The sequence below is a fragment of the Bombina bombina genome, chromosome 3 (assembly GCF_027579735.1).
Source record: "Bombina bombina isolate aBomBom1 chromosome 3, aBomBom1.pri, whole genome shotgun sequence".
NCBI lineage: Eukaryota > Metazoa > Chordata > Amphibia > Anura > Bombinatoridae > Bombina > Bombina bombina.
The window spans coordinates 223549976-223565818 of NC_069501.1; the positions used below are offsets into that span (position 1 = coordinate 223549976).

Sequence of the window (15843 nt, forward strand, 5' to 3'; positions counted from 1 at the left end):
CTTTGTTGAAAAGCATACTTAGGCTCAGTAGCATCAATGCACTACTGGGAGCTACCAGCCAATTTGATGGCTGCACATATATGCCTTTTGTCATTGGTTGACCCAATGTCTTCAGCTAGCTCCCAGTAGTGCATTGTTACTCCAACAAAAGATATGAAAAGAATGAAGCACATTTAATAATAGAAGTAAATTGGAAATGTGTTTACAATTGTATGTTCTATTTGTATTGTGAAAGAAAAATGTTGGGTTTTATGTTCCTTTAAATGCAACTCCCACTTCCTTTGGGGAAAAAGTATATAACCCTACCACTGGCATTGTGGCAGGTAACCCTTTGGTAGAAAGGAGCTAAAGGATAACTTGTATTTCAAAAATTATTTAATTTAAAGGACATTCTAGTGTCAAAATGAAAAGGTTCTAACTTGTTGAATATTTTTATTTTTAAATTAATTACTTATTTTATATAGTCAAGTGGTGCTGTAACATTTAACATGATGATTTTGGCTAGTGTGCCAAATAGGAGCAGGCATACACACATATGCTAGAATTACTGTGGGGTATTGTTAAACACATAAGGGATTGATCTGAACAAATGCAATTAGCTAATTAAATTATATTTCTTTCCTAAGACATGGAGAGTCCACAACATCATTCCAATTACTAGTGGGAATATTCACTCCTGGCCAGCAGGAGGAGGCAAAGAGCACCCCAGCAGAGCTGTTAAAGGGACAGTCAACACCAGAATTTTTGTTGTTTAAAAAGATAGATAATCCCTTTATTACCCATTCCCCAGTTTTTTGCAAAACCAACACTGTTATATTAATACACTTTTTACTTCTGTGACTAACTTGTATCTAAGCATCTTCTGACCGCCTCTAATCACATGACTTTTAGTTATTATCTATTGACTTGCATTTTAGCCAATTAGTACAGTGTCTGCCACTAGCCACGGGCGTGATCACAATGCTATCTATATGGCCTACATGAGCTTGCTCTCCCCTGCTGTGAAAAGTAAATAAAATAGAGGCGGCCTTCAAGGGCTTAGAAATTATCATATGTGCCTTCCTAGGTTTGCTTTCAACTAGAATACCAAGAGAACAAAGCAAAATTGTTGATAAAGTAAATTGGAAAGTTGTTTAAAATTACATTCCCTATTTGAAAAATGAAAGTTTTTTTTTGGACTTGACTGTCCCTTTAAGTGTCACTTTCCTTACCTATAACCCCCAGTCATTCTCTTTACCTCTGTCAATGGAGGATGTGAAGTTGGTGTCTGAGGATATTTATTCCTTTTTTTGGGTATTTTTCCCTGCAAGCAAGGATTTGGGTTTAGCTGTGTCCACATCAAAGAGTAGTGGTGTTTTTTAAGCAGTTAGAAAGTGGTGAGGTGGTCCTTGCTTTGTTTTCTAACCTATTGCTGCCCTTGGTATAGAAAGCCAGAGTTAGTTACTATGTTCTTTCTTTTTCTACAAGTTCTAGGTACTGGAGACTTGCACTTTTCAGGTTTTGTTTTAAAAAACAAAAACAAAAAATAAACGATAAAGAGACTGCATTTTTTTATTGGGACATAATAATCCTTGGTTAAGGGTTTATTTGGGCAGAATGCTGAGAGACGTTTGCGCGCTTTCTGTTAGTGTGCGGTTTCTTTGTGTGCCGTTCACGTGACGACGCTCTTCCACTTGTACGCTGGAGCGGTGTCATTCTCTGCAGGCTATCTGCTGTGACGGCTGTTGGAGCTTCTCTCTTATTTGGCTACTAACGGTGACAGTAGGGCACCTCAGACTGACTGAGGTGTAGAGGTTTTAAAGTTTTGCTTATTTTTGGGGCATATTAACGCTTTGTAGTATCCCAGTTTTCCTTGTTAAAAAGGCAGTTACTGCGCTTTAAAGTCCAGTTTCTTTTAAAGTGACAGTAAACTTTTTTGTTGTCTCATTTACTTTTTTTTTAATCTTAGCTATGGACACTGAACAGGAGTATTTAATTTGATAAATGTTTATTATGTTTAGAGGCCCAAATTGTTTTACCTATGCAATTTTGCTCCTCATGTTTAGCTAAGACCCTAAAGCTTAAAGATAAATTACTCTCTTCTGAGCCTATTGTCTCTCAGGATAATGCTGTTCAGGATATGCCACAGATTGCTCCTCAAACGTCCCACGCCTCAATGGCATCACATACAGTGCCCTGCGGTTCCTCTCAGCCTCCTGGAGGAGTATATTTGCCAATAGATTTTGCTGCACAGATATCTTCTGCGGTATCTGCAGCTTTATCTGTTTTTTCCATGATGGGGAAGTGCAAGAGGAAATCTAAAAAATTTTCTGATAATGTGTCTGTCCCATCCACTGCTGCGAAGGTTGACCTCCCTCATAAGTCTGATGAGGAGGATACCTCGGTAGCTTCTGAGGGTGAAATCTCAGACTCTGATAGCATAAATCCTTTGTCTGATTCTGAAGAAGTAAATTTCAGATTTAAGCTTGAACACCTTCGGTTACTTTTAAAGGAGGTATTGGCTACTTTGGACGACTCCAATTCATCTGTTGCTGTCAATCCTAAGAAATCTAGTAAACTTAATAAATACTATGATGTTCCTTCCTCTGTGAAGTGTTTCCTGTTCCAGACCGTGTGTCGGAGATCATTACACAGGAATAGGATAAGCAGGGATTCCTTTTTCCCTGTCTCCTGTATTTAAAAAGATGTTTCCTGTTGCTGACTCCATTTCTTGACTCATGGCGCATGGTGCCTAAGGTAGAAGGGGCTCTTTCTACGCTGACCAAGAGAACCACGATTCCTATAGAGGATAGCTGTTCTTTTAAGGATCCCTGGGACAAAAATCTGGAGGCTTATTTAAAGAAAATGTATGTTTATCAGGCAATGGCAACCTGCTGTTTGTATTGCTACGGTAACAAGTGCAGCATCTTATTGGTGTGATGCTTTGTCCGAGTTGATTTTAGAGGAGACTCTGCTAGAGGAGATCCAAGATAGGATCAAGGCTCTCTAACTGACCAATTCCTTTATCTCTGATGCAAACATGCAAGTTATTAGACTGGGAGCCAAGATGTCTGGGCTTTGTGGCTGAAATCTTGGTTGGCTGATGTTACCTCCAAGTTCAAGCTCCTGTTGCTACCTTACAAGGGTAAGACCCTGTTTGGTCCTGGTCTGGTGGAGATCATTTCTTAAATTAAGGGTGGAAAGGGGTCTCTTTTACCTCAAGACAAGAAGAATAGGCCTAAGGGGCACCAACATTCTTTTTTTTTTTGTTCCTTTCATAACTTCAAAGGTCAAAAGTCTTCCTCCTCCTCTTCTAAGCCAGAGCAGGCCAAGTCCTCTTGGAGTTTCAATCAGACTTGGAACAAGGGGAAGCAATTGAAAAAAACCTTCATCTGAGACTGTCAGCATGAAGGGTCTGCCCCCGGTCCGGGATTGGATCAAGTGGGAGTCAGACTTTCCTTGTTTCATCAAGCGTGGATATGCGGTGTCCCAGACCCTTGGGCTATGGACATAGTATATCATGGTTACAAAATAGAATTTAAATCTCGTCCTCCCAGGGGCAGATTCCTCCTCTCAAGGTTATCTGTGGATCAGGTAAAAAGAGAGGCATTCTTAAGCTGCGTTCAGGACCTTTACTCCCTGGGAGTGATAGTTCCTGTTTCAGTAAGGGAACAGGGTCTAGGATTCTATTCAAATCTGTTTGTTGTTCCCAAAAAAGAGGGAACTTTTCGACCCATCTTAGACCTAAAGTGTCTCAAAAAATGTCTCATGGTACCGTCCTTCAAAATGGAAACCATTCATTCCATTCTTACTTTGGTCCAAGAGGGTCAGTTTATGATGACCATAGACCTGAAGGATGCGTATCTTCATGTTCCTATTCACAGGGATCATCACCAGTTCCTGAGATTCACTTTTCTAGACAAGCACTTTCAATTTGTTGCTTTTCCATTTGCCCTTGCCACAGCTTTTCTGGGGGCTCTCTTGGCAGTTGTCGAGTCTCAGGGAATTGTGGTGGCACCTTACCTGGACAACTTATTGGTTCAGGCACCATCTTTCCAAATAGCAAACTCTCATACAGAGATCTTGTTGTCTTTTCTATGTTCTCATGGATGGAAACTGAATCTGGAGAAGAGTTCCCTTGTTCCAGCTACAAGGGCTTGTTTCTTAGGAACCATCATAGATTCCCTATTTATGAAGATTTTTCTGACTGAGATCAAACTTCTCTCCTCTTGCCTCTCTCTACAGTCTACTGTTCGGCCATCAGTGGCTCAATGCATAGAGGTAATTGGTCCGATGGTCGCTTCTATGGACATCATTCCCTTTGCTCGATTCCATTTGAGAGCTCTGCAATTATGCATGCTCAGACAATGGAATGGAGACCAGTCTGATCTATCTCAGAGGATAGATCTGCATCAGTTGAAAAGAGACTCTCTCTCATGGCGGATTCCTCAGGATCATCTGTCTCAGGACTCATGCTTCCGGAGACCCTCCTGGGTGATTGTGACCACGGACGCCAGCCTTTTAGACTGGGGGAGGGAGGCTCAGGGCCTATGGACTTGGGAGTCGTCGTCATCTCCCCATAAACATCTTGGAGTTGAGAGCCATCTTCAATGCCCTGATGGTTTGGCCTCAGTTGTCCTTAGCCTGGTTTATCAGATTCCAGTCGGAAAAAAAACACACCTCTGTGGCTTACATAAACCACCAGGAAAGAACTCGGAGTTCCTTGGCCATGAAGGAGGTGGCTCTGAATATTCAGTGGGTGGAAGCTCACAATTGTCTTCTATCTGCCATTCACATTCCTGGGGTGGACAATTGGGAACCAGATTTTCTGAGCAGACAGACGTTTCATCCAGGGGAATGGGCTCTCCATACGGAGGTGTTCTCCAGGCATATACCTATATTAGTGTGAATTGAAGGGCTTCTCTTGGAGTAGGGTTAGGATTCCTAGAATTCTGATAACCCTTTCTCCAGTCCTTCCTGGAGAAAAGACAGTCAGAAAGGTCAGATTTTTGCATCATCTATTCTTTTACATAAGCGTCTGGCGGATGTGCCAAATGTTCAATCTTTTTGTAGGGTCCTGGTCAGAATCAGGCCTGTGTTTAAACCTGTTGCTCCTCTTTGGAGCCTTAACCTAGTTCTTAGAGTTTTTCAACAGGCTCCGTTTGAGCCTATGCATTCTGTAGATATTAAGTTATCTTGTAAAGCTTTGTTTAGTATTGCTATTTCTTCTTCTCACAGAGTTTCTGAACTCTCAGCTCTGCAGTGCGATTCGCCTTACCTTTTTTTTTTATGTGGATAAGGCGGTCCTTCGTACTAAATTGGGGTTTCTCCCTAAGGTGGTTTCGGATAGAAATATTAATCAGGAAATTGTTGTTCCTTCTCTTTGTCCTAATCCTCCTTTTGATACGGAACATCTGTTACATAACTTCAATGTTGTGTGCGCTCTAAAATTCTACCTTCAGGCTACCAAGGGTTTTCGACAGTCTTCTGTCCTGTTTATTTCTTTCTCAGGAAAGCGTTGGGTCAGGCCACCTCTACTTCTCTTTCCCTCTGGTTGAGAAGTATGATTAATTTTGCATATGAGACTGCCGGACAGCAGCCTCCTGAGAGAATTATGACTCATTCTACTAGGGCTGTCTCCTTTTCTTGGGCTTTCAAATATGAAGCTTCTGTGGAACAGATTTGCAAGGCGGCAACATGGTCCTCTCTGCATACTTTTTCCAAATTTGATACTTTTGCCTCTGCTGAGGCCTCTTTTGGGAGAAAGGTTCTTCAAGCGGTGGTGCCTTCTGTTTAGGTCTGCCTGTCTTGTTCTCTCTCCCTGTTCATTCCGTGTCCTCTAGCTTGGGTATTGGTTCCCACTAGTAATTGGAATGATGTCGTGGACTCTCCATGTCTTAGGAAAGAAAATAAAATTAATGCTTACCTGATTTCTTTCTTTCCGGACATGGAGAGTCCATGACCTCACCCTTTTGATTAGACAGTATTTTTTGCTAAACCTCAGGCACCTCTACACCTTTGTGTTATCTTCTTTGTCCATTTTCCTCCGGCTGAATGACTGCGGGTTATGGGTAAGGGAGGTGACACTTAACAGCTCTGCTGGGGTGCTCTTTGCCGCCTCCTGCTGGCCAGGAGTGAATATTCTCACTAGTAATTGGAATGAAGTTGTGGACTCTCCATGTCCGAAAAAAAAGAAAATGAACAGGTAAGCATAAATTTTATTTTTGTACTAGAATGTTGCTTTAAACAATCCAGGAAAATTAATAAAAAAAGAGATTGAGCAATATAAAGACTTAAAGTTCTAAATCCAATAAACCTCACAACGAAGCCAAGTAGTTTTACAGTTTGTCTTCTTTGTTTGTTGCTTGCATTTTGACCATAACGTAGTTGCCTAGAAATATAAAATATCATTTATGTTCAAAATATATATATATGATCAGATACAATACTGTAAATGATCACATACTGTATAAGAGGATAATATTATATGTATTTATATCGCACATTTATGACCACCCATAATGCACCACATCTGACCATTAAATGACAGACTACGCAACTGTTCTGCCTGTGGTGTTTTTTTCTCTCATTTTTTAATACAATGAACATAAAATAGTGTTTAAAATTGAGCTGAAGAGAAAAAAAGGTAAAAAGGGACTCCTACATCATTTTTATAATAGTGTATATTTTACCATGAATCTGTAATGCCTACTTTAAAAACCAGTTTCCTATCCAATCAACGGTTATTCAAGCAGCTGAATTAACATTAGACAGTAATGGCTGGGGTGTCTATACGATCTTTGTGAATGATTGAGATGCTCGCGAGAGGAACCGCATCTTTTCCCCAGCTGCTTTAGTTAACTCTAGATCCCCATTAATATAAAGAGTAGCAGAAATACTTGCAAGGTTTAATAGAATATGACAGCAGCTGCATGAGTCATAAAAATGTTGACAATAAATGTCTTGGGCTGAAGCTCTTAAGGAGCTGCATTTCAAAGCAGTGTATAAATACCCATATGCTCAGATCTGGCAGGTTATGCAGCCAAGGTAGAGGCAGAGAGCATTAAAGATTTTTCACCCAAGAGAGCTTGTTGTGGCTTCATAAATTATTCAGCTTTTTTTTTCTCATATATTTAATTTATATAGTATTTATTCCATCAGCCTTCTAAATAAAGAGGCACTTTAACCCTTGTTAAAAAGAGAAGAAACCCCCCCCAGAAGCTCACAAAAAATATTGGCATAGACTTTGGGTACAAATGCAAGGCAGCTTGCTAACCATAATTGTTCTCCAGTTTACGTAGTTTTACCTGTGCTGCGCCCTTTCTTCTCTCCTGAGGCAGCCTGCAGGGGATTTTTGTGATTACTATATTGTTAGAAATGTACCCATTTTTTTTACACTCTTTTTTTTTTATTATTTTCTTTTAACGTTTTAATTTTTTTCTGGTACAGATCCAACTGCCTTGTAAAAATGATTAATCCATGACACTAGTTTGAGCTAGGGTGTCCTTAATAGTGATTTGGTATATTGTGAACCAAAAGTTCTAATATGTCATTTCATCTTCAGATGGGCTGTTTAGAGCTCCTATTTAGTAGCGTTTTATATGTGGATTTGATTGTTTTTATGCTTCTGTGCTGTAAGTAAAAGGACAGCTATCAAATGGAGATGCTGATATCTTAAATTTCATATGCAGACGTTACAGTACTTACAAGAACTGTAAAAACCAATCAAATATGTCTGGATTGCAGCATTTACAGCTGTGCATCTGTCTAGTAAATGTCAGATTCACACATGACAGATTTAATTTTTTTGACGAATGCTACAGTTAACCTTCTAGTTTCCAGAGAGGTCTGCAGATTCTCTCATAGCACCCATGAGCTCCTTAGTTGCAATACGTTTGTAGGTTCAGCCCCCACTCGCTCAGGGCCAGAGAGTAATTGTTAGCCAGGGTTTAAAATACATTTAAAGGGACAGTCTGCTCCAGCATATTTATTGTTTAAAAAGATAGATAATCCCTTTATTACCCATTCCCCAGTTTTGCATGACCAAAACGGTTATATTAATATACTTTTTACCTCTGTAATTACCTTGTATCTAAGCCTCGGCCTACTGCCCCCTTATTTCAGTTCTTTTGACAGACTTGCATTTTAGCTGACTCATAATTTACTCCACGGGAGTGAGCACAGTTATCTACATGGCACACATGAACTAACAGTGTCTAACTTGAAAAAGGTCAAAATGCACTGAGATAAGAGGCGACCTTCAAGGGCTTAGAAATTAGCATATGAGCCTACCTAGGTTTATCTTTCAACTAAGAATACCAAGAGAACAAATAAAATAAATTGGAAAGTTGTTTAAAATTGCATGTCCTATCTGAATAATGAAAGTTTAATTTTGACTAGACTGTCCCTTTTTAAAGGGACATGAAACCCAAATTGTTTCTTTCATGATTTAGAAAGAGCATGTGATTTTAAACAACTTTATAATTTACTTCTATTATCTAATTTGCTTCATTCTCATGATATCCTTTGCTGAAAAGTATACCTAGATAGGCTTAGTAACTGCTGATTGATGGCTGCACATAGATGCCTCGTGATTGGCTCAAGCATATGCATTGCTATTTCTTCAACAAAGGATATCTAAAGAATGAAGCAAATTGGATAACAGAAGTAAATTGGAATGTTTGAAATTTTCTCAACCTGAATCATGAAAGAAACATTTTGGGTTTAGTGTCCCTTTTTTTATTCCTTTTTTTGTACAAGTCACGCTGAGCATCTTGTTTATATTTATACTCCATCCTGCTTCTAGTGTGTGCGTGTGTGTGTGTGTGTACAGTATATACAGCCGTGCCTTTTGTAGTATTACAATAGTGATACATCTTAGAGTCTTTCCCTCCGGTTCCTCCAGATCAAGTGAAATAAGCAGAAATTCATCCTTTTGGTCTGGCTAAGATTTTTTTTTTTTTGTTATCTAGTTCTTCTGGAAGGACATATTGGTTATTTGAAGGGATGCTAAACAGCCTGTTTCATTGTTGTAATAAAAAACAAAGCTGTGTCTTATACTTAAAGTGAAGGTAAACTTTGGTGAATGAAAGCCCGTTTTTTAAAAATACTATTAAAAACAGGGGCACGTTCATTCATCAAAGTTTACAAAGCAGCCGTTTTGTTAAAAAAATTATGTTTTTTTCTTTTCACTGCTACAGCAGCTTCCCCCACCTAGAGATCCTCTATTCACACGTCAGCAATGACTAATCCGGTTTCCTCCAATCACAGCATGGCCTCAGGCAATGACTACCCTGGGGGGAAAGCTATGATTGGAGGAAGCAGGATTAGTCATTGCTGACGTGTAAATAAAGGATCTCTAGGTGGGGGAAGCTGCTGTAGCAGTGAAAAGAAAAAAAGGTAATTTCTTTCATGTAATTGGCAATAGTCCATGAGCTAGTGATGTATGGGATATACAATCCTACCAGGAGGGGCAAAGTTTCCCAAACCTCAAAATGCCTTTAAATACACCCCTCACCACACCCACAATTCAGTTTTACAAACTTTGCCTCCTATGGAGGTGGTGAAGTAAGTGTGTGCTAAGATTTCTACGTTGATATGCGCTTCTCAGCATTTTGAAGCCTGATTGCTCTCAGAGTACAGTGAATGTCAGAGGGATGTGAAGGTAGTATCACCTATTGAATGCAATGGTTTTCCTTGCAGGAGATCTATTTCATAGGTTCTCTGTTATCGGTCGTAGAGATTCATCTCCTACCTCCCTTTTCAGATCGACGATATACTCTCATATACCATTACCTCTACTGATAGCTGTTTCAGTACTGGTTTGGCTATCTGCTATATATGGATGGGTGTCTTTCAGTAAGTATGTTTTCATTACACTTAAGACACTCTCAGCTATGGTTTGGCACTTTATGCATTAATATAAAGTTCTAAATATATGTATTGTAAAAATGCTAAAGTTTATTGCGTCGTCCTTGGCGCGAGAATTGTTTTGCCGCGAAGGTACGTCTGACGCAAATTCGTAATTTCCGGCGTCTTAGTTGACGCCGAGTTCCTTGCACAAGGTTTCGCCTTCAATGAGGCAACATGCACATTCTTTTTATATGCAAATATACATTTTATGATTGGCTGATGGCTGTCACGTGATACAGGAGAGGAAAACATTGGATTAAAGGGATAGAAAGGTCAAAATTAAAAAATGCAATTTGAAGTAGAAGTTTTTTTTAAATATACTTCCGTTGGTGCTATATTCACATATCCCGTGAGGGCCTGTGCACCAGTATTCAAGCTCAGAGAGCTGAAGATGGTGTGTATTGCTTCTGTGAAGGCATAATTTGTGTCACACAAGACCCCACTGACTATCTGAGGTGGTGTGGTGTTTAAATACTGGTGCAGAGGCCCTCACATGATATATGCGTATGCCACAGAAAAACGTATATAACTTTTAGTAGAAGAATTTTTGCTAATGGAAGTATATTGCAAAAAGGCTTCTATTTCACTTTGAAATGCATCCATGCACAATAAAATTTTGACCTTTCTATCCCTTTAACTTTGAAGTGCTATTGCATTGTCTTTTTGTTATGCATTTGTCAATTATTCAATTTGTCTTTATTTAGTGCTATTTATTTAGAGTATCAATAAACCAAACACATTTTTTAACATAAAGCTATCAGAATGGCTCCCTTGTTGCATTTGAAAACACCATAGGTACAGCACCTCTACCCACTAAAAGCCTATACTTGGTTTTTCTGCAGGCGTGCACTGCTGCCATGGAACATTTCTTGGTTACTTTTCTAGAGAAATATTAGTTCCTTTAAGTAGCTTTTTTCTTTCTCTTCGTATTAGCGAGATACAATAGCACTGTCTTGTTTAGAAGTTGTTCCTCTTTCTCACCTATCTTTGCATAGGCTGTAGGGGAAAGTGAAGGTCTGTGAGGGTTTCCAGTAAGGAGCAATACATATAGTTGTAATGTATTAGAGTGCAGAAAAGTATCAGTAAGTTTAATTCTTATAATAATTTATTCTGGTTTTTGCATTTGAGTCCAAGTATTGAACATGTGTTGAGAAAAACACTGAGCATTGTATTTAGGGCAGATGGTGGAAATATGCTGTCATCGTGTTATTTCTAGGCACAAACATTTACTTATTCTAAAGCAAGCCGGCTGGGACCTTTCACATTGAGTTATGTGTTTAGCTTTGTTAAGGAAAATAAAAAAGTTTAAAAATTGCTAACTTCTGGAAGTGTAGACCGTAAAGCAGCACTTTGCAGCAGGTGTTTCTGATTTGACCCGGCCTTATCTAATATCTATTTACATACACAATATTGTATAAGGCTAATACAGTGGTCTACAAGAATGTTAGGTTATACAGAATATAATTTGTTCCCCCTTTTTCATCTGTATTATCTGCTTATAAATAAATATTTTCCCATGCACACACTGTAGTGTCTCATTCTACATACAACATAGCAATAGTCTTCTAAGATGTTGAATAAGCAAAAAGAAATGCAAATTATTTTCCCTTTGTTTAATCTATATGATGAAATGCAAAATGTATTGCTGTTCAACTTTTTTTTAAAAAAATCTACATTTTCTTGTAAGGGTTAGTGTCTCTTCCTGCTTTTCCAGGTATGTGGGAATCATGGTTATCCGGTGAGCAGTACTGGGCTATACACAACTGGTGCTGCAGTATAAGTTTAACTTTATATTCTGCTTTTTATCTTGTTTTAAATTCTGCTCCCTTTTCATGATAGCATTTTTTAGTACATGTTTTTTTAAATCCACACCAATAATGTGTGCTGTACTCTTTTCCTTTATAAAAACAGTTATCATTCACTTTTTCCCCATAGATACCATAAATAATTGCATAAACTCTCCAATGGCTACGTCTTGTGAATATCATTTCCATAAATATAAATATAGATATTCATTTATATATAAATACATGAGTCCATTTTCATTGTGTATATCTGTGTATTATTTTACCATACACACAGAGAATGAGCGTGATCACACTGGCTTTTATATCATGCTGCATTGTGGGCTGTAATTTTACCTTTTCGTAACCCAGATTGAATTTTTAAGAGAGCAAGAAACCAGAGTAATGTGTTTTACTACAAAATAATGTGTTTTTACTATCTCAAGCATTAAGTATTGATTCTCTTCTTCAAGTGTCTCTTTTAAAATAGAGCTGAAAATTACCCCTGCTGGCTCAACTGCATTTTTTTTTTATTTAACTTTCCTGCCATTTCATCAAGAAAATCAGACTGACCATTAGAGAGCTATTTTAAGGATTGGATTAGTAGATTTTGGATAAGTTGGGAGAGCCGGAAAGGAAGAGCGATGTTTTTTTCTGTCTAACATGAGTTGTTCGTATGATGCATTTTTCAGTTTGTGTGTGGGAAGTATTTAAAGGGACAGTATACACCAATTTTCATATAACTGCATGTAATAGACATCACTATAAAAATAATATGCACAGATACTGATATAAAAATCCAGTATAAAACAGTTTAAAAACTTACTTAGAAGCTCTCAGTTTAGCTCTGTTGAAAAGGTAGCTGGAAAGCCCACTGCAAGTGGGAAATAAGACACCCCCCCCCCCCTCCCCATTCTTTTGCATATGAAAAGACCTTTTACACTAACAGGAGCAAGCTGGAGTAGGTAGCTGACGGTATTCTCATAAAACTTTGGGGCTTGGTTAGGCGACTGAAAATAAAGAACCATTCTGCGTTCTCATAAGTAGTTGATGATTATCGCTTCAAACAGATCAGACCAGGTTGGTTGACAACCCCTACTTTTGTGCAATTTGGTACGCAAGAGCAGTTTGCTGGATTGCACAAGAAACTTGCACAATCTTAAATTTCACCAGGTAATGCTGGATTGTCTGTGGCGATTGACTTACTGGTTTCCTGTATAGAAACTGTCTGTCCTTTCACTGTCTAGGACCTTGTCTACCCATACCTTCTTAAATATACCTAAAAAGAGCAGCTTAATGAAAAGTAACCAAAGATTGTATTGTGCGTAATAAGATTGTGTCATCTGTAGGTGAGAACGATTGCAAGAACTGATGAGGCTAGAGGCCTTTTATGGTTACTGGAAGAGGAAGCACTCCAGCCTGGTGGCAATGAGGACTCCCTATTGGAACGACTGTTCTCCTACTATGGGCCTCAGGAAGGAGAGGAGACAGGTAAGAAGATGGAATCTTGTTTATTTTATAAAGGGACATTAAACAGTAAATGCTAGATATTATTGTGGACTCAGTGCAAAGGTTAGCCTGAGAATAGTAATGGCTTGGTTGTTTAAAAATTGAAGAAATACATACTATTGTATGCTGCCATGTTGAAGGTTAGGTTTCCCTTATCTAATCTCTTCTGCAGAGGATAATTAGGAAAAGATAGTGTTCAAACAATGGTTGTAACCATGCAGTGGCTTCATGTTTTTGATGATTCTGGTATGTGGACAGTTTTTGGCTATATTTATTTATTTTTTTTCTATGAAAACTACATATAACATGAATGCCATAGCCAGGGAACTCATCAACAGCGGCAGTAGCACAAGAGGGTCATGTAACTGCTGGCTCACTAACACAAAGGGTATAAAGTTATATTTAAAGTACTATTGGTCTAAAGCAGAAGTTGTTCAAACATACAAACTTGCAGGGTCAGTACTGCTAAAATGACTTGCTTGTATAAATTAGTGTAATTTTTACCTTACAATGGCTCTTTAACAATGATTTGTTGCTGCAGACAGTAATTGTAGTTACTTGTGTACTGTTTTAAAGAACAAAATATCTTATATTAAATCAAGAAGCTGCCATCAATGCTCCCGTTATGTTACAGTATGAACTGGAGCGCCGGGGTATACACGGGTTTAGCCGCATTATCTTGCGGTGCCAAAATTGTTGCTTAATGACCTTTAATTTAACTAATTTCCTTTGTGATTGTTTAACTAAAATGTTATTATAATCTAATTGTGTGTGTGTGTAATGAAATGTAGCCCCTGTCCAATCTTATCATTAGTCTGGCTTTCCATATAATAAGTTTTGGTGCCCCTGCCCTAAAAAAAAAGGGTCTGAAAACAATCAATAATACATGTCTTTTCAATTCTCCATGTGGTGTTTACAAGTTGGTATGCTTTGTCCTAGAGGGTTTCATTAGTGTTAAGATTTATATAAAAGATTTTGGTTTGGAAATACACTTTTCTGTCTACAAATCTAGATTTTTTCCTAATGGTAGTGAGAGTCCACAATCCTTACTGTTTGGAATTACATCATTTGGCTACTAGTAGGAGGCAAAGACACCCTATACCAGATCTAATAAACACTCATAGTTTATCTTCCCTCCTAGTATTTCTTTGTCTCGTCAAAGGAGAAAGCATGGATTGAGATGCTGCAGCTATGCAGTTTTATAGGTGTCACAAGGTAGTTCCTTAGCCGCCTCTTGATGGACTAATTTACACAATCTTCTGATGATTGCCTCTGTGCAGAGATCTTGGTAACAGTCCTTTTAGGAGTGGATCTGTGGAGGGTAAGTACCTTCTTCCTGGGGTCTCACTACTGTCCCTCTCATGCATAGATGGTTGGGAGCAAAAGGTCTATAGGTATAGCTCTGTTTTTTGTTTTTGTTTTTTTTCTTCTCTCATCTTTCTGTTTGCCCTCCGGCACAACTTTGTGGCACTTTGCCTAACATCAGTTCTACAGACTCATTCTCTAGTCTGAAGCTTATCTCTCAAGCCTGTCCAACCACAGGTATATATCACTCAAGATGGAGTATCAGATTTTTCTCCTCAGTTTAGAGCACAGTTGCAGTCAGTGGTTATGAAGCTATTGTGGCTATCCAACCTGCAAGTAAATGTAAGCTACTTCATATTTCTTCTAACGATTCTTCAAGTAGTTAGACAAGTTCAAGTCTCTGATTTAGATAAGTCCTCTTCGTCTGAGGGGGAGTCCTTGTTAGAGAACTCCGCTCCTGAATCGGATAAGGAAGCTCGCTTAAGGTCCTAAGGAGGTTTTAAGAACCTTGGAGGTTCAGGACGAACCAGCCAAAGTCGAGAAGCTTGACGTTATTGTCAGGCCCAAGTTGAAAGTTCCTGAAACTTTCCCTGTCCCTTCTTTGCTGTCCATAAATTATTTCTATGGAGTGGGATAAGCCTGGAGTGTCTTTTTCCCCTTTTCCAAATTTTAAAAAGATTTTTCCTGTTTCTGAATCCAATCTGGAGTTATGTGAGGTGATCCCTAAGGTGGATGGAGCTATATCTACCCTGGCGAAAAGAACTACCATTCCCTTGGAGGACGGTACCTCTTAAGGACCCTATGGACAGGAAACTGGAAGGATATCTTAGAAGAGCTTTTTTACTGGGTGGTTTGCTCTTTCAACCTGCCGTCAGTGTAGTGGCGGTGGCTTGCACAGCTGCCTTTTGGTGCGATTCTCTATCTAAATTAGTCTCTCTGGAATCATCCTTAGAGGAGATTCAGGAGTGTATAATATTCTTAAAATCTGCTAATTCCTTTATCTGTGATGCGTTTGTTTAATTTATCCGCATCGATACGGCTCTAGCAGTATTAGCCAGAAGAGCTCTCTGGTTAAAATCCTGGTCTGCAGACATGATCTCTAAGTCTAGACTTTTGTCCTTGGCCTTTAAAGGTAAGACCATTTTTGGGCCTGGTTTGGATTCTATCATCTCCACAGTAACTGGTGGTAAAGGGGCTTTGCTACCTCAGGGAAAAAAAGTTTGTCTGATTCATCAGGACCATCATCGGTTTCTCAGATTTGCCTTTCAGGAACAGGCATTTTCAGTTTGCAGCTCTTATTTTTAGTTTCGTTACTGCCCCCAGAATATTCACAAAAGTCCTAGGAGCTTTACTG

At 38.8% G+C, this 15843-nt stretch overlaps 1 protein-coding gene across 9 annotated transcripts in view; it reads left to right on the forward strand.

Annotated features, from left to right (window-relative positions):
• The window catches only part of MYO18A (myosin XVIIIA), a 527256-nt gene that overhangs the window by 135113 nt on the left and 376300 nt on the right, over window positions 1-15843 (forward strand). For all 9 annotated transcript variants that reach the window (XM_053706173.1, XM_053706175.1, XM_053706166.1 and 6 more), the window contains one exon: window positions 13025-13166. In XM_053706173.1, the coding sequence (XP_053562148.1) occupies window positions 13025-13166 (142 nt within the window). The remainder of the gene's footprint in view (window positions 1-13024; window positions 13167-15843) is intronic.